The sequence below is a fragment of the Nerophis lumbriciformis genome, linkage group LG24 (assembly GCF_033978685.3).
Source record: "Nerophis lumbriciformis linkage group LG24, RoL_Nlum_v2.1, whole genome shotgun sequence".
Taxonomy (NCBI): domain Eukaryota; kingdom Metazoa; phylum Chordata; class Actinopteri; order Syngnathiformes; family Syngnathidae; genus Nerophis; species Nerophis lumbriciformis.
The window spans coordinates 10,730,001-10,748,898 of NC_084571.2; the positions used below are offsets into that span (position 1 = coordinate 10,730,001).

At 39.9% G+C, this 18,898-nt stretch overlaps 1 protein-coding gene across 1 annotated transcript in view; it reads left to right on the top strand.

The window, feature by feature from the left end:
- LOC133620255 (alpha-1,6-mannosylglycoprotein 6-beta-N-acetylglucosaminyltransferase B-like) overlaps window positions 1-18,898 on the top strand; it is a 357,389-nt gene that overhangs the window by 153,667 nt on the left and 184,824 nt on the right. Inside the window, exon 4 of the mRNA XM_072915959.1 lies at window positions 18,319-18,463. Coding sequence (XP_072772060.1) covers window positions 18,319-18,463 — 145 coding nt within the window. The remainder of the gene's footprint in view (window positions 1-18,318; window positions 18,464-18,898) is intronic.

Here is an 18,898-nt window from a genome sequence, read left to right on the forward strand (position 1 = left end):
ACTTAGAATATGTTCCCCATACTAAAGTGTTACCAACATATAACTTTGTCTTGAATTTGAAAAAAGGGTTCGGTGAATGCGCATATTAAATTGGTGGGGTTCGGTACCTCCAACAAGGTTAAGAACCACTGCTCTAAAGGATATCACCACATGGGCTCAGGAACACTTGAGAAAACCACTGTCACTAAATATAGTTCGTCGCTACATCTGTAAGTGCAAGTTAAAGCTCTACTATGCAAAGTGAAAGCCATTTATCAACAACATCCAGAAACGCCGCCGGCTTCTCTGGGTCCGAGATCATCTAAGATGGACTCATGCAAAGTGGAAAAGTGTTCTGTGGTCTGACGAGTCCACATTTCAAATTGTTTTTGGAAATATTCTACATCGTGTCCAGACTGTTATCGACGCAAAGTTGAAAAGCCAGCATCTGTGATGGTATGGGGGTGCATTAGTGCCCAAGGCATGGGTAACTTACACATCTGTGAAGGCACCATTAATGCTGAAAGGTACATACATGTTTTGGAACAACATATGCTGCCATCTAAGCGCCGTCTTTTTCATGGACGCCCCTGCTTATTTCAGCAAGACAATGCCAAGCCACATTCAGCACGTGTTACAATAGCGTGGCTTCGTAAAAAAAGAGTGCGGGTACTTTCCTGGTCTGCCTGCAGTCCAGACCTGTCTCCCATCGAAAATGTGTGGCGCATTATGAAGCGTAAAATACGACAGTGGAGATCCCGGACTGTTGAACGACCGAAGCTCTACATAAAACAAGAATGTGAAAGAATTCCACTTTCAATGCTTCAACAATTAGTTTCCTCAGTTCCCAATCGTTTATTGAGTGTTGTTAAAAGAAAAAGTGATGTAACACAGTGGTGAACATGCCCTTTCCCAACTACTTTGGCATGTGTTGCAGCCATGAAATTCTAAGTTAATTATTATTTGCAAAAAAAAAATAAAGTTTATAAGTTTGAATATCAAATATGTGGTGATATTCTTTACACACTGATGTCGCTTGTTGATGCCGTACAGCCTGAGGGATCGAAGGTCACGGGCTTAGCTGCTTACGTGCAGTGATTTCTCCAGATTCCCTGAACCCTTTGATGATATTACGGACGTAGATGGTGAAATCCCTAAATTCCTTGCAATAGCTGGTTGAGAAAGGCTTTTCTTAAACTGTTCAACAATTTGCTCACGCATTTGTTGACAAAGTGGTGACCCTCGCCCCATCCTTGTTTGTGAATGACTGAGCATTTCATGGAATCTACTTTTATACCCAATCATGGCACCCACCTGTTCCCAATTTGCCTGTTCACCTGTGGGATGTTCCAAATAAGTGTTTGATGAGCATTCCTCAACTTTATCAGTATTTATTGCCACCTTTCCCAACTTCTTTGTCACGTGTTGCTGCTGGCATCAAATTCTAAAGTTAATGATTATTTGCAAAAAAAAAAAAGTTTATCAGTTTGAACATCAAATATGTTGTCTTTGTAGCATATTCAACTGAATATGGGTTGAAAATTATTTGCAAATCGTTGTATTTCGTTTATATTTACATCTAACACAATTTCCCAACTCATATGGAAACGGGCTTTGTATATGTTTAAGTACATATTTGTAAATGTATAAGTGCATGTATGTATATGTATATATATGCATATGTATATGTATAAGTACATTTATATGTCAGTGAACAGGGACGTCTCCTTGACACCCCTTGCAGCAAACCTACTCGGATGTTGCTCCCCAAGCCTTGTCGCGTCGTTTCAGCCAGAGCCAGTGGCTAGCTTTCTTTGCTACTTCTGAAAGCTCCTTGGTGGATCTGCTCAGGGTGACTCCACGTACTCCCAGGTCCTTTTAGCAGGCATGGTGTTGATCTGCCCACAAAGCTTCTGGCTCCCACCTCCACCGGGTACAGCCTCACACTCCATCCACTTTCTCTGCACTCCGCGACCAGGTCTGCATACTTTGCCTCCTTTCTCTCGTAGGCAGCTTCCAGTCCCTCCTCCCATGGTACTGTCAGCTCAATCAGTACTACTGACTTCACAGCTGCAGATCACAGGACCACATCTGGTCTTAAAGGGGAACATTATCACCAGACCTATGTAAGCGTCAATATATACCTTGATGTTGCAGAAAAAAGACCATATATTTTTTTAACCGATTTCTGAACTCTAAATGGGTGAATTTTTGCGATTTAAACGCCTTTCTATTATTCGCTCTCGGAGCGATGACGTCACAACGTGACGTCACATTGGGAAGCAATCCGCCATTTTCTCACTTTCGTCGGTGTGTTGTCGGAGGGTGTAACAACACGAACAGGGACGGATTCAAGTTGCACCAGTGGCCCAAAGATGCGAAAGTGACAAGAAATTGGACGAAATTTGTTCAAAATACGAGGGTGTGGGGAAAGCCGACGAAATGGTCAGTCGTTTGTTCCGCACACTTTACCGACAAAAGCTATGCTACGACAGAGATGGCAAGAATGTGTGGATATCCTGCGACACTCAAAGCAGATGCTGACATCAACTCCAAAACTGGACAGATCAGCTTTCAGGAAAAGAGAGCGGATGAGGGTATGTCTACAGAATATATTAATTGATGAAAACTTTATTCATTACTCGCGGTTTTACGTAAATTATTATACATAAACTGTGTTTATCAATAATTTTGCTTAAAAACATTTATTTTTTTCAATCATTCGAGTAGTCTTGTGTAATGCAGTATTTTGTGTCTATTTAGGTATGGTTAACTTGAGTGCTGAAATCGTGGAAAAATATATGTTCTTAGCGCGCCTGCAATGGGCTGTCTGCACTCTCAAAGTGCATGTTGTTGCCAAATGTATTTCATATGCTGTAAACCTAGTTCATAGTTGTTAGTTTCCTTTAATGCCAAACAAACACATACCAATCGTTGGTTAGAAGGCGATCGCCAAATTTGTCCTCGCTTTCTCCCGTGTCGCTGGCTGTCGTGTCGTTTTCGTCGGTTTCGCTTGCATACGATTCAAACCGATATGGCTCAATAGCTTCAGTTTCTTCTTCAATTTCATTTTCGCTACCTGCCTCCACACTACAACCATCCGTTTCAATACATTCGTAATCTGTTGAATCGCTTAAGCCGCTGAAATCCGAGTCTGAATCTGAGCTAATGTCGCTATACCTTGCTGTTCTATCCGCCATGTTTGTTTGTGTTGGCTTCACTATGTGACGTCACAGGAAAATGGACGGGTGTATATAACGATGGTTAAAATGAGGCACTTTGAAGCTTTTTTTTAGGGATATTGCGTGATGGGTAAAATTTGGAAAAAAACTTCGAAAAATAAAATAAGCCACTGGGAACTGATTTTTAATGGTTTTAACCCATACTTGCCAACCTTGAGACCTCCGATTTCGGGACATGGGGGGTGGGGGGGGCGTGGTCGGGACGGGGCGGGGGCGTGGTTGGGGGCGTGGCCAAGAGGGGAGGAGTATATTTACAGCTAGAATTCACCAAGTCAAGTATTTCATATATATATATATATATATATATATATATATATATATATATATATATATATATATATATATAGTTAGAATTAACTGAAAGTGAAGTATTTTCCTATATATATATATATATGGATGGATGGATGTTTGTCTGGTGCCATCTCCTGGTGAATGTTGGCTATAGCGTACTGGGGTTACTTTTTGGTTGGCCAACGATTTACGTGGTGTTGCGCACCTGACGTCAAGTGTCTGTTCTGAAGTCTACAGTAAAGAGACGTACTTCATCCCCTCGCCTGTTTATTGCCTCCAACTCAATATATTACAACAACATAGCTCCATGCGGACCCTCCAGGTCCGCATGGAGCTGGAGGGGGCGTGGCCTCCAGGTCCGCCTGAATTTCGGGAGATTTTCGGGAGAAAATGTGTCCCGGGAGGTTTTCGGGAGAGGCGCTGAATTTCGGGAGTCTCCCGGAAAATCCGGGAGGGTTGGCAAGTATGTTTTAACCCTTCTGAAATTGTGATAATGTTCCCCTTTAAGGTGGTGCTGCATATCTCCTGTGGGAACTGGAGCTGCCTACCCAGGTCCACTTCAATCTTCCACACCTCCCCTGGCGTTAATAGCTTGGCAGGTGGTCTCTTGCTGGAATGTGTCGCAGCTTCCCCCTGCCTGAGGAAGTGGATCCTGCATTGGCTTTCTGCTGGACTCTGGTTGTTTGCCTCCAGCCGACTTTTCTCCAGCACCTCCGCCAGCTTGCTGAGCACTTGGTCGTGTGTCAGCGCCATTTTTCAGCCTAAACATGCTGGAGTGAGGCATTGATGGTCCTGCAGAGGTCGCAGGATTGCTCTGTGCCAAGCCATTGGTGGAGGTTTTAGAGCTCGGGAGGGTGTCGTATGTTGCCCTGATGAGGAAACTGAGCGGAGCCTGTGGCAGTTTCCAGAAATCTGCCCAGCTGATGGCTCGGCTCGAGACACCCTCCCAAGTTGTCCACCTCTCCTGCTGCCCCTGTGCCAGAGACCTCACTCTGAGCAACTCCTGCTCAATCCTGGTGACCTCAGCAACAACAAGGTCCTTCCTCTCCTTCCTACCTGTCTGGACCATGCCCACGACTTCTTGGTGTTGCAGTCTCCCCATCGCCTTCTGGACCTCCTCCATATGTAAAAAAAGTACCACTAGGTGTGGTGAAATTTGTCCTCTGCATTTGACCCATCCCCTTGATCACTCCCTGGGAGGTGAGGGGACCAGTGGGCAGCAGCCGTGCCGCGCCCGGGAATCATTTTTGGTGATTTAACCCCCAATGCCAACCCTTGATGCTGAGTGCCAAGCAGGGAGGTAATGGGTCCCATTTTCATAGTCTTTGGTATGACTCGGCCGGGGTTTGAACTCACAACCTACCGATCTCAGGGCGATAAATGTATAGTCAAGGTTTCTACCGGGGTAGAGCGGAATTTACGTTAGGTCAGGAAAAACCACAGAGGCTATATCATCCCTACAAGCCTGTTTTGCAGGTTTCCCTGCTCGTCAGGGGATTTTATGACGAACAGGCTTGTAGGGATAATATAGCCTCTGTGTTTTTTGACCTGGACGAAGGAAGGGACTCAGATGCAGTGATGGGATTCTAAATAAAGCTTTTATTTTGAAAACTCTTTAACCTCCAGAGCAGAGTATATTCAATTACTATGAGTCACAAAAAACAGACAGCGAAAAAAGGTTCCAAAAAGGGAAAAACCGAAAATCACTCCAAAAGGAGAAAATACGAAAAAAAAAGACGAACTATAATTAGCGCCGTATCTGCTATAAAAACTTTAACAAAAAAACGCTCCAACAGGAGGAAGAAAATAATGACCATAAAAATGACTACTCTAATCTTATTCTAATAAATGTAAACAAAAATGTACTCAAAAACATTGAGGAAGGAAGATCATTAGGAAAAAATCATAACTCACCACTGCGGTTGAAAAAAGGCTAGATAACAAAAGTCGCTCTGAGAGAGGAGAAAAAGTTAACTCAAAATTGCAGCGTGGGAATTTCTGGATCCAAGGAAGTAGACGTGGGACCAGGCAAGGCATGGACACGAACATGGAAGCTAGACAGGCACGAAAGCTCGAGACAATCTGGCACAGAACAAGGGGAGGCATGGGCTTATATGGAACATGAGGGTAATGGGAATCAGGTGGAAACAATCAAGGGTCAGGGATGACGTCAGACTGGTGACACAAGAGGAAGGGCCCGTGATCTGAAACAAGAGGAGTTGCTTTTCAAAATAAAACATGCAAATCACAAGACAGAAAAACCCAAGACAAGACTTCCCTCACCACGGTGTGACATAATGTATATGTATCTATGTATATTTATATATTATATAAATACATTATATAAATGATTTATATATTATCTACATGTTACTGTATATATAATCATTAAGTGCACACTGTTAAACATTAATAGCATTAGTAAATACTGCATTCATCATTTATGAAGCATACTCATACTTCTCATTAGTATGCATGCAGTTATGAATGTTAATCATTATAAAAAGCCTATTAGTTAAGGATTAGTAAATATGGAATTCATTATTTCTTTTATAAAGCATGTTCTGACATGAATACTAATTACTATACATTTAGGGATGGTTGCCGTTCACATTTGAACCTATACAGTACCAATTCCCGTATTGATACCGGCACAGGACCAGCAATGCAGACAAAAAGAATGTACCATATTTTCCGGACAATAGAGCGCACCGGTATATAAGCCGCACCCAGTACATTTTTAGAATTTTATTTTGTTTTTTCATGTTTTAACTGCAGGTTATTTACACTGAAAAATTTTGTAAATGTTTATTTACATACCTTAATTGTTTCCAAACGGTGTCTGTAGCCCAGCAGTAAAACGGCTGATCAAACAAAACAGAAGTCATCGTCATGGCTCTCTAATCAGCTAAACAGACTTAATAACGCCACGGTGACATTTTGGTGGATTTTACGAAACTGAGACAGTACAAAAAGAATGCCATTGTAAGTCAATAATACTAACACAGATACTCGTAAATGTGTTAGCATAATGCTAACAACGCTACTTTCATTACATTACGCTAGCAAGTACAAATATGCATGAAAACACACGGTTTAAGTATGAATTGTTTTAATGTTATTGTAAAACTTACAAACGTTGCTCGGATGAAGAATCTACACGAGTCAAAATGCTATGGACAGTTTTACTTTCAGTTCAAAGCAATCAAAACAGGAAGTACATTTTCACCCCGCAACACCTGCAGCGAGCAAACTCACCCAAACTATGGCACTATAGCACAAACAATAACACACCTTCTCAGTGTCTCTGCTTGGGTTTAATGAAAACTATTGAACACCCAAGGTCCTGGGTTCGATCCTGCGCTCGGGATCTTTCTGTGTGGAGTTTGCATGTTCTCCCCGTGACTGCATGGGTTCCCTCCGGGTACTCCGGCTTCCTCCCACCTCCAAAGACATGCACCTGGGGATAGGTTGATTGGCAACACTAAATTGGCCCTAGTGTGTGAATGTGAGTGTGAATGTTGTCTGTGTTGGCCCTGTGATAAGGTGGTGACAGGGGCGTACCGCGCCTTCCGCCCGAATGCAGCTTAGATAGGCTCCGGCAACCCCGAAAGGGACAAGCGGTAGAATACGGATGGATGGATGTAACACAAAACATTATGGCTGTTCGCAAACAAAAAATCATAAATTAGCCGCACCTTTTTATAAGCCACACGGTTCGAAGCGCAGGAAAAAAAGGAGCAACTTATTAAGTTAAAGTACCAATGATCGTCACACACACACTAGGTGTGGCGAAATTATTCTCTGCATTTGACCCATCACCCTTGATCACCCCCTGGGCGCCGGGAATCATTTTTGGCGATTTAACCCCCAATTCCAACCCTTGATGCTGAGTGCCAAGCAGGGAGGTAATGGGTCCCATTTTTCCAGTCTTTGGTATGACTCGGCCGGGGTTTGAAAAGTACAGAATGTACGGGGGACGGCGTGGCGAAGTTGGTAGAGTGGCCGTGTCAGCAATCGGAGTGTTGCTGGTTACTGGGGTTCAATCCCCACCTTCTACCATCCGAGTCATGTTCGTTGTGTCCTTGGGCAAGACACTTCACCCCTTGCTCCTGATGGATGCTGGTTCGCGCCTTGCATGGCAGCTCCCGCCATCAGTGTGTGAATGTGTGTGTGAATGGGTGAATGTGGAAATACTGTCAAAGCGCTTTGAGTACCTTGAAGGTAGAAAAGCGCTATACAAGTATAACCCATTTACAGAGGTGGGTAGTAACGCGTTACATCTACTTGAGTAACTTTTGTGATAAATTGTACTTCTAAGAGTAGTTTTAATGCAACATACTTTTACTTTTACTTGAGTATATTTATAGAGAAGAAACGCTACTTTTACTCCGCTACTTTTATCTACATTCAGCTCGCTACTCGCTACTAATTTTTATCGATCTGTTAATGCACGCTTTGTTTGTTTTGGTCTGTCAGACAGACCTTCATAGTGCCTGCGTTTCAACAAATACAGTCACTGGTGACGTTCACTCCGTTCCACCAATCAGATGCAGTCACTGGTGACGTTGGACCAATCAAACAGAGCCAGGGGTCACATGACCTGACTTAAACAAGTTGAAAAACTTATTGGGGTGTTACCATTTAGTGGTCAATTGTACGGAATATATACTGTACTGTGCAATCTACTAATAAAAGTTTCAATCAATCAATCAAAAGTGTGAAGGAAAAAAGACCCTTTTCCATCCCGTCAAAAGCCTAAAGACTGACTGCACAGTTCCTGTCTTCACAATAAAAGTGCCGCTCCATCGCGCCTGCGCTTTCAAAATAAGAGTCTCCGAAAGCCTGCGCAAACAAGCTAGCAAGCTACGGAGTTTGCCGCCAATGTATTTCTTGTAAAGTGTATAAAAACGAATATGGAAGCTGAACATATAAGATGCCAAAAACCAACTACTTTCATGTGGTATTAGACAGAAAGGAGGAACTTTTTTTCTCCTCCATTTGAAAACGTGGACGTTTGTCATCACTACTGTCTGATTACAATCAATGCAAGTCATCAGAATCAGGTAATACACCAACTTATATTCTTGTCTTCATGAAAGAAAGGAATCTATATGTGTTAAACATGCATGTATATTCATTAAAACACTATTAACATGTAAACAAAAACGGCAAACAAAAAAATATATAAATTATATACTGTATATATCAATGTATGTGTATATATATATATATATATATATATATATATATATATACATATATATATATATATATATATATATATATATATAATGTGTGTGTATATATATATATATATATTTATATATGTGTGTGTGTATATATATATGATATGTGTGTGTATGTTACTCATCAGTTACTCAGTACTTGAGTAGTTTTTTCACAACATACTTTTTACTTTTACTCAAGTAAATATTTGGGTGACTACTCCTTACTTTTACTTGAGTAATAAATCTCTAAAGTAACAGTACTCTTACTTGAGTACAATTTCTGGCTACTCTACCCACCTCTGCCCATTTATCATTATAATACAAAACGCTAACAAATGATGTGTGATAATCCCTAACTCTAGTTTGTCAGGATACTCACATACTAGCACATCATCGCATTTATCCACTGTCATTGGACCTAACTTTTCATTATATCCACCATTGCCATAAATTGTAGGAACTTAAATTTACCATGAGACCGAGGCCGGTTTCTTAGCCAGCCTTTGTGCGACTTTTACGAACGCTAAGGATGGAGGTATGTGTGGCGATCTGCACCGGCTAACGCAAACAACAACAACAACGCATCATGGCTCGTTTTGAACAAGGTCAGATGGCGAATGCAGCAAAAACCGGCGCCAACAAGGCGAGAGCGTGGAGTTTTGCACCACACGGCCCCTTTAAGAAATAGTTCCACTCCTGCTGCTGTGTGAACAGGAATACGTTTGATGGCGTTCGTTCATGGAAGTGAAACATGCTTGTGAAAATGTTGAATTATTGAGTGCAGACATCCACCAGCGTATTCCACTGCTGCTCTTCTGGCATTGATTGAAAATGTGAAGATGAGGATGGCGGCGGGGGCGGGGAGGGGGGATATTTATTTCCAATCCTGCAACTTTTCACTGGGCCTTAAACTTTAAACCTCAGTGTCACACACATACTCTTGTACACAAAGAAGCAAACTGTTTTTTTTTTACTTTTGTGTCTGTTTTGTTTGTTTTTACTCGATGTAAAAACACTTCCCTCAAAAAGTGACTTTCGCCTAACCCGGGGGTCAGCAATCCGCGGCTCTCTAGTGGCCCTAGTGGCTCCCTGGAGCATTTTTAAAAAAGGATTGAAAATGGAAAAAGATGAGAGAAAAATACTTTTTTTTTTGTTTTAGTATATTTTTTGTTTGAGGACAAACATAACACAAACCTTCCCAATTGTTAAAAAAACTCCACTGTTTAATATGTTTGTGTGTATGCTTCACTGATGACAGTATTTGGTGAACATTGTTTTGTCCTACTCATTTCCGCGGTTTTTGAACTCACCGTAGTGTGGACTGTGACGTAACAGTTTGTTTACATGTAAACTCTTCCACTCCTTCTTTGGCTCATTCAGTCCACCAAATGTTTTATACTGTGCGTGAATGCACAAAGGTGAGCTTTGTTGATGTTACTGACTTGTTGGAGTGCAAATCAGGCATATTTGGTCAGTGCATGTCTGCAAGATAATCAATGCCAACATGCTATTTAGGCTCGCTGTATGTACATATTGCATCATTATGCCTAATTTTTTGATAGTAGGCTAATATAGACACTTACATCATTATAACACTTATATAAGACTCTCAAAAGTAATTTTGATAGTAGGCTTTTATAGCTAATATAGACACATCATGTGTTGCCTTCATTATAACACTTATATAAGACTTTTAAAGTCTTATATAAGTAGGCTAATACAACTATTATAGACACTTGCATCATTATAACACTTATATAAGACTCTTAAAGTCATTTTGATAGTAGGCTTGTATAGCTAATATAGACACACCATGTGCTTCCTTCATTATAACACTTATATAAGACTCTTAAAGTCATTTTGATAGTAGGCTTTTATAGCTAATATAGACACTTGCATCATGTGTTGTCTTCATTAAAGCACTTATATAATACTATTAAAGTCATTTTGATAGTAGGCTAATATAGACACTTACATCATGTGTTGTCTTCATTATAACACTTATATAAGACTATTAAAGTCATTTTGATAGTAGGCTAATATAACTAAAATAGACACTTACATCATGTGTTGTCTTCATTATGACACTTATATAAGACTTTTAAAGTCATTTTGATTGTAGGCTAATATAGACACTTACATCATGTGTTGTCTTCATTATAACACTTATATAAGACTTTTAAAGTAATTTTGATTGTAGGCTAATATAACTAATATAGACACTTACATCATGTGTTGTCTTCATTAAAGCACTTATATAATACTATTAAAGTCATTTTGATAGTAGGCTAATATAGACACTTACATCATGTGTTGTCTTCATTATAACACTTATATAAGACTATTAAAGTCATTTTGATAGTAGGCTAATATAACTAAAATAGACACTTACATCATGTGTTGTCTTCATTATGACACTTATATAAGACTTTTAAAGTCATTTTGATTGTAGGCTAATATAGACACTTACATCATGTGTTGTCTTCATTATAACACTTATATAAGACTTTTAAAGTAATTTTGATTGTAGGCTAATATAACTAATATAGACACTTACATCATGTGTTGTCTTCATTAAAGCACTTATATAATACTATTAAAGTCATTTTGATAGTAGGCTAATATAGACACTTACATCATGTGTTGTCTTCATTATAACACTTATATAAGACTATTAAAGTCACTTTGATAGTAGGCTAATATAACTAAAATAGACACTTACATCATGTGTTGTCTTCATTATGACACTTATATAAGACTTTTAAAGTCATTTTGATAGTAGGCTAATATAGACACTTACATCATGTGTTGTCTTCATTATAACACTTATATAAGACTTTTAAAGTCATTTTGATAGTAGGCTAATATAACTAATACAGACACTTACATCATGTGTTGTCTTCATTATGACAGTTATATAAGACTTTTAAAGTCATTTTGATAGTAGGCTAATATAACTAATATAGACACTTACATCATGTGTTGTCTTCATTAAAGCACTTATATAAGACTCTTAAAGTCATTTTGATAGTAGGCTAATATAACTAAAATAGACACTTACATCATGTGTTGTCTTCATTAAAGCACTTATATAAGACTCTTAAAGTCATTTTGATAGTAGGCTAATATAACTAAAATAGACACTTACATCATGTGTTGTCTTCATTATGACACTTATATAAGACTTTTAAAGTCATTTTGATAGTAGGCTAATATAGACACTTACATCATGTGTTGTCTTCATTATAACACTTATATAAGACTTTTAAAGTCATTTTGATAGTAGGCTAATATAACTAATACAGACACTTGCATCATGTGTTGTCTTCATTATGACAGTTATATAAGACTTTTAAAGTCATTTTGATAGTAGGCTATTAAAGCTAATATAGACACATCATGTGTTGCCTTCATTATAAGATTTATATACGGCTTTTAATTTTTTGTTGCTCCAGACAGATTTGTTTTTTGTATTTTTTGTCTAATATGGCTCTTTCAACGTTTTGGGTTGCTGACCCCTGGGCTAACCTGTCGAAGGAAAATAATGCATTTTTTAAAAGCCTCCACTTTTGAGTCATTTCACCCCCTCATCCGCTGAAGAAAAATAATCTGGAGCCACAAATTATAACCCACATTTCCCACAGAACGGGGCGCTGACCAAATGATGTCCTCATATAATTTGCATTGGCTTTGTGCATTTTTTTAAAAGGCTAAAAAAAAAGGACCTGCAACATCATTTTCCGTGGCCCGCCACATCATCTAATGTCCTCTGCCACATTATTGAATATAATCTGCCATATTATTCAATGTGGCCCATCACATTATTTAAAATGGCGGGGGTTATTTTTTTATTTCATTTTATTTTTTTTTTCATAAAAAAATACAATCATGTGTGCTTACGGACTGTATCCCTGCAGACTGTATTGATATATACTGATATATAATGTAGGAACCAGAAATATTAATAACAGAAAGAAACAACCCTTTTGTGCGAATGAGTGTAAATGGGGGAGGGAGGTTTTTTGGATTGGTGCACTAATTGTAAGTGTATCTTGTGTTTTTTATGTTGATTTAATAAAAAAAAAAAAAATAAAAATAATTGTATTTCTTGTGCGACCCGGTACCAATCGATCCACGGACCGGTACCGGGCCGCGGCCCGGTGGTTGGGGACCACTGATCTACATCATTCAATGTGGTCTTCCATGTCATTTATTGAAGTCCGACACATTTTTTAAGGCGGCCCGCAACATAATTTAATTTGGCCCGTTACATTATTCAGTGTGGTCTGCTACGTCTTTTAATCTGGCCTGCAACATCATTTTCCGTGGCCCGTCACATTTTTCTACGTGGTCTGCCACATCATTCTATGTGCTCTACCACATTATTTAATGTGATCTGTCACTTTATTCAAAGTGGCCCGTCACATTATTTAAGCTGACCTGCCGCTTCATTGTATGTGCCTACATAATGTGGCCTGCCACATCATTAGATGTGGCCTGCAACATAATTTATGTGGCCTGTCAGGTTATTCAAGTGGTCTTGCCACATCATTCTATGTGCTCTGCCACATCATTCTATGTGCTCTGCCACATTTTAATGTGATCATCTACATCTTTCCTTGTGGCCTGCCACGTCATTCAATGTGGTCTGCAATGTAATTCAATGTGGTTTTCCACATCATTTAGGGTGGTCCACCACATCATTTAAGGTAGCCTGCAACATCATTTTATGTGGCCTGTCATTTTATTCAAAGTGGTCTGTCATGTTCTGGCACATCTTTTAAAGTGGCCCGTCACACCAATACATGTGGTCTGTGTAATTTATTTAATGTGATCTGCCACATCATTTAAGGTAGCCCACAAAATCATTTAAGTGGCCTGTCATGTCTTTTTATGTGCTCTGGCACATCATTCAATGTGGTCTTCCATGTCATTTATTGAAGTCCGACACATTTTTTAAGGCGGCCCGCAACATAATTTAATTTGGCCCGTTACATTATTCAGTGTGGTCTGCTACGTCTTTTAATCTGGCCTGCAACATCATTTTCCGTGGCCCGTCACATTTTTCTACGTGGTCTGCCACATCATTCTATGTGCTCTACCACATTATTTAATGTGATCTGTCACTTTATTCAAAGTGGCCCGTCACATTATTTAAGCTGACCTGCCGCTTCATTGTATGTGCCTACATAATGTGGCCTGCCACATCATTAGATGTGGCCTGCAACATAATTTATGTGGCCTGTCAGGTTATTCAAGTGGTCTTGCCACATCATTCTATGTGCTCTGCCACATCATTCTATGTGCTCTGCCACATTTTAATGTGATCATCTACATCTTTCCTTGTGGCCTGCCACGTCATTCAATGTGGTCTGCAATGTAATTCAATGTGGTTTTCCACATCATTTAGGGTGGTCCACCACATCATTTAAGGTAGCCTGCAACATCATTTTATGTGGCCTGTCATTTTATTCAAAGTGGTCTGTCATGTTCTGGCACATCTTTTAAAGTGGCCCGTCACACCAATACATGTGGTCTGTGTAATTTATTTAATGTGATCTGCCACATCATTTAAGGTAGCCCACAAAATCATTTAAGTGGCCTGTCATGTCTTTTTATGTGCTCTGGCACATCATTTAATGTGGTCTTTCACGTCATTCAATTTGGTTTTCCACATCATTATAATGTGGTCCGCCACTTCTTTTAAGGTGGCCTGCAACATCATTTTACGTGGCCCGTTACATTATTCAGTTTGGTCTGCTACGTCTTTTAAGGTGGCCTGCAACATAGTTTTCTGTGGCCCGCCACATTTTTCAATGTGGTCTGCACATCATTTTTTGTGATCTGCCACATAATTCAATGTGGCCCGTCACATAATTTAACGTGGCCTTCCACTTCATTTAAGCTAGCCCGCAAAATCATTTTACGTGGACTTCAGGTTATTCAAGTGATTTGCCACTTTTAATGTTATAAGCTACATACATATTTCCATGTGGCCTGCCACATCATTCAATGTGGTCTTCCATGTTATTTATTGTAGTCTGACACATCTTTTAAAGTGGCCCGCAACATCATTTAATTTGGCCCGTTACATTATTCAGTGTGGTCTGCTATGTTGATTGATTGATTGATTGATTGAAACTTTTATTAGTAGATTGCACAGTTCAGTCCATATTCCGTACAATTGACCACTAAATGGTAACACCCCAATAAGTTTTTCAACTAGTTTAAGTCGGGGTCCACGTAATCAATTCATGGTAAATGGTAATACAGTCATGTCTTTTAATGTGGCCTGCAACATAATTTTCTGTGGCCCTTCACATTTTTCTACGTGGTCTGCCACAACATTCTATGTGCTCTACCACAACATTCTATGTGCTCTACCACATTATTTAATGTTATCTGCCACTTAATTCAACGTGGCCCGTCACATTATTTAATCTGGCCTGCCACTTCATTGTATGTGCTCCGCCTACATAATGTGTCCTGCCACATCATTAAAGGTAGCCTGCATTATAATTTTATGTGGCCTGTCAGGTTCTGCCACAGCATTCTATGTGCTCTGCCACATTTAATGTGATCAGCTACATCATTCCAAATGTGGTCTGCGATGTCATTTAAAGTGGTTTTCCACATCATTTAATGTGGTCCGCCACATCTTTTAAGGTAGCCTGCCACATCATTCAATGTGGTCTTCCACATCTTTTAATGTGGTCTGCGATGTCATTTAACGTGGTTTTCCACGTCATTTAGGGTGGCCCGCTACGTCATTTAATGTAGCCTGCAACATCATTTTAGGTGGCCTGTCATTTTATTCAATGTGGTCTGTCTATGGGCTCTGGCACATAATTTAAGGTGGACAGCCACGGCTATTAATGTGGCCCGCAACATCATTTTATGTGGCCCTTCACATTATTAAATGTGGTCTGCAATGTCATTTAATGTGATCCGCCACATCATTTATGGTAGCCCACCACATAATAGCAACATAGCCCACAAAATCATTTTTGTGGCCTGTCATGTCTTTCTATGTGCTCTGGCACATCATTTAAAGTGGTCTTTCACGTCATTCAATGTGGTCTTCCACATCATTTAATGTGGTTTGCCACTTATTTTAAAGTGGCCCGCAACATCAATTAATGTGACCCGTTACATTATTGAGTTTGGTCTGCTACGTCTTTTAAGGTGGCCTGCAACATCATTTTTTGTGGCCCATAGCATTTTTCAACGTGTTCTGCCACAACATTCTATGTCCTCTGACACATTATTTAACGTAATCTGACACATGATTCAATGTGGCCCGTCACATTATTTATATCTGGCCTGCCACTTCATTGTATGTGCTCCGCCTACATAATGTGTCCTGCCACATCATTAAAGGTACCCCGCAACATAATTTTACGTGGCCCGTTAGGTTCTGCCACTTCATTCTATGTGCTCTGCCACATTTAATGTGATCAGCTACATCATTCCAAGTGGCTTGCCACATCATTAAATGTGGTCTGCGATGTCATTTAATGTGTTTTTCCACATCATTTAGTGTGGTCCGCCACATCTTTTAAGGTAGCCTGCCACATCATTCAATGTGGTCTTCCACATCTTTTAATGTGGTCTGCGATGTCATTTAACGTGGTTTTCCACGTCATTTAGGGTGGCCCGCCACATCATTTAAAGTAGCCTGCAACATCATTTTAGGTGGCCTGTCATTTTATTCAATGTGGTCTGTCATGTCTGTCTATGGGCTCTGGCACATAATTTAAGGTGGACAGCCACGGCTATTAATGTGGCCCGCAACATCATTTTATGTGGCCCTTCACATTATTAAATGTGGTCTGCAATGTCATTTAATGAGATCCGCCACATCATTTATGGTAGCCCACCACATAATAGCAACATAGCCCACAAAATCATTTTTGTGGCCTGTCATGTCTTTCTATGTGCTCTGGCACATCATTTAAAGTGGTCTTTCACGTCATTCAATGTGGTCTTCCACATCATTTAATGTGGTTTGCCACTTATTTTAAAGTGGCCCGCAACATCAATTAATGTGACCCGTTACATTATTGAGTTTGGTCTGCTACGTCTTTTAAGGTGGCCTGCAACATCATTTTTGTGGCCCATAGCATTTTTCAATGTGTTCTGCCACAACATTCTATGTCCTCTGACACATTATTTAACGTAATCTGCCACCTGATTCAATGTGGCCCGTCACATTATTTATATTTGGCCTGCCAATTCATTGTATGTGCTCCGCCTACATAATGTGTCCTGCCACATCATTAAAGGTAGCCCGCAACATAATTTTACGTGGCCCGTTTGGTTCTGCCACTTCATTCTATGTGCTCTGCCACATTTAATGTCATCAGCCACATCATTCCAGGTGGCCTGCCACATCATTAAATGTGGTCTGCGATGTCATTTAACGTTGTTTTCCACATCATTTAGTGTGGTCCGCCACGTCTTTTAAGGTAGCCTGCCACATCATTTAATGTAGTCTTTCACATCTTTTAATGTGTTCTGCGATGTCATTTAACGTGGTTTTCCACGTCATTTAGGGTGGCCCGCCACATCATTTAAAGTAGCCAAAATATCATTTATGTGGCCTGTCATTTTATTCAATGTGGTCTGTCATGTCTTTCTTTGTGCTCTGGCACATCATTCAATGTGGTCTGCCACTTCTTTTAACATCATTTTATGTGGCCCGTTACATTATTCAGTTTGGTCTGCTGCATCTTTTAAGGTGGCCTGCAACATCATTTTCCGTGGCCCGTCACATTTTTCAACGTAGTCTGCCACATCATTAATGTCCTCTGCCACACCATTTAATGTCCTCTGCCACAATATTTAATATAATCTGCCACATTATTCAATTTGGCCTGTCACATTATTTAAGTTGGCCTGCCACTTCATTGTATGTGCTCCGCCTACATAATGTGGCCTGCCACATCATTAAAGGTTGCCCGCAACATCATTTTATCTGGCCCGTCAGGTTATTCAATGTGGCCTGCCACTTCATTCTATGTGCTCTGCCACTTTTAATGTCTTGAGCTACATATTTCCATGTGGCCTGCCACGTCATTCAACGTGGTCTTCCTATTGTTATCTGACACACAATCTAAATAGGCAGCCCTGATTAGGATGTGGCTCTCAATAAAGATGAGTTTGACGCCCCTGCTTTTGACGCCATTCTGCTTTCTTGGCAGAAAAAGGTGTTAGCCGATTTGACTTCTTTGATACTATGGCGTGTTAATTAGCGTAGGATCTGAGTGTGATCAAAGACTGCAGGATGAGGACCCCAACATACCGTCCTTCATTGACAAGGTGTTAACCAGAGGCCCAGCCGGGTCATTCATTATCGGAGCCCAGCAAGAAGGCAAAAACCAATACTGCCAGAATAAATAGCTGACTCGGCTTTTCTTTGCGCGAGCATCGCCTCCCCGTGAGCTGGTGGTTTAGTCATGAAGGACAGGAAGAAATACTCTCGGCGTGCTTGTGCTGCACTAATGAAACACAATGCTAGACTTTGCTGTGTAGTATTGTGCGTAGTATTCCTCATGTCTCTTTTTGCTTTGCAGTATTTGGCGGCCATGAATCTCGCAGTGTGCTGAAGAAGATCAGCGACATGCTGGAAGTCATCATGAAGAGGATGGACGCTCTGTCCAGACCCAGTAACGCCACTGAAAGCCACAAGCTGGACGAGCTGGCCTCCGTTTTGGACAGGTAGACAAGAGCGCACCTGGTGTACAATGCAAGGTGTCCGAAAAGGAGTTGGAAGAAGCAGAACTTACTTGAACATAACCCTTTTCCCCATGGGGTGCAATATAATATTATCATAAAATATTCAATCACATTTTTCAGACATGAATATTTAACTCACTTTTTTCACATTTGGCTCATTTACTTTTCAAAATGAAAATGTTAAATATAAATGATAAATATAAATCTGAAGGTTAAATATAAATATTAAGTTTGACTCTGTTAAATGTAAATGCTAAATCTGACTGTTAAATGTAAATGTTAAATATAGATGTTAAATCAAAATTTTAAATACACATGTTAAATGTAAATGTTAAATCTGACTCTGTTAAATTTAAATGTTAAATGTAAATGTTAAATCTGACTCTGTTAAATTTAAATGTTAAATGTAAATGTTAA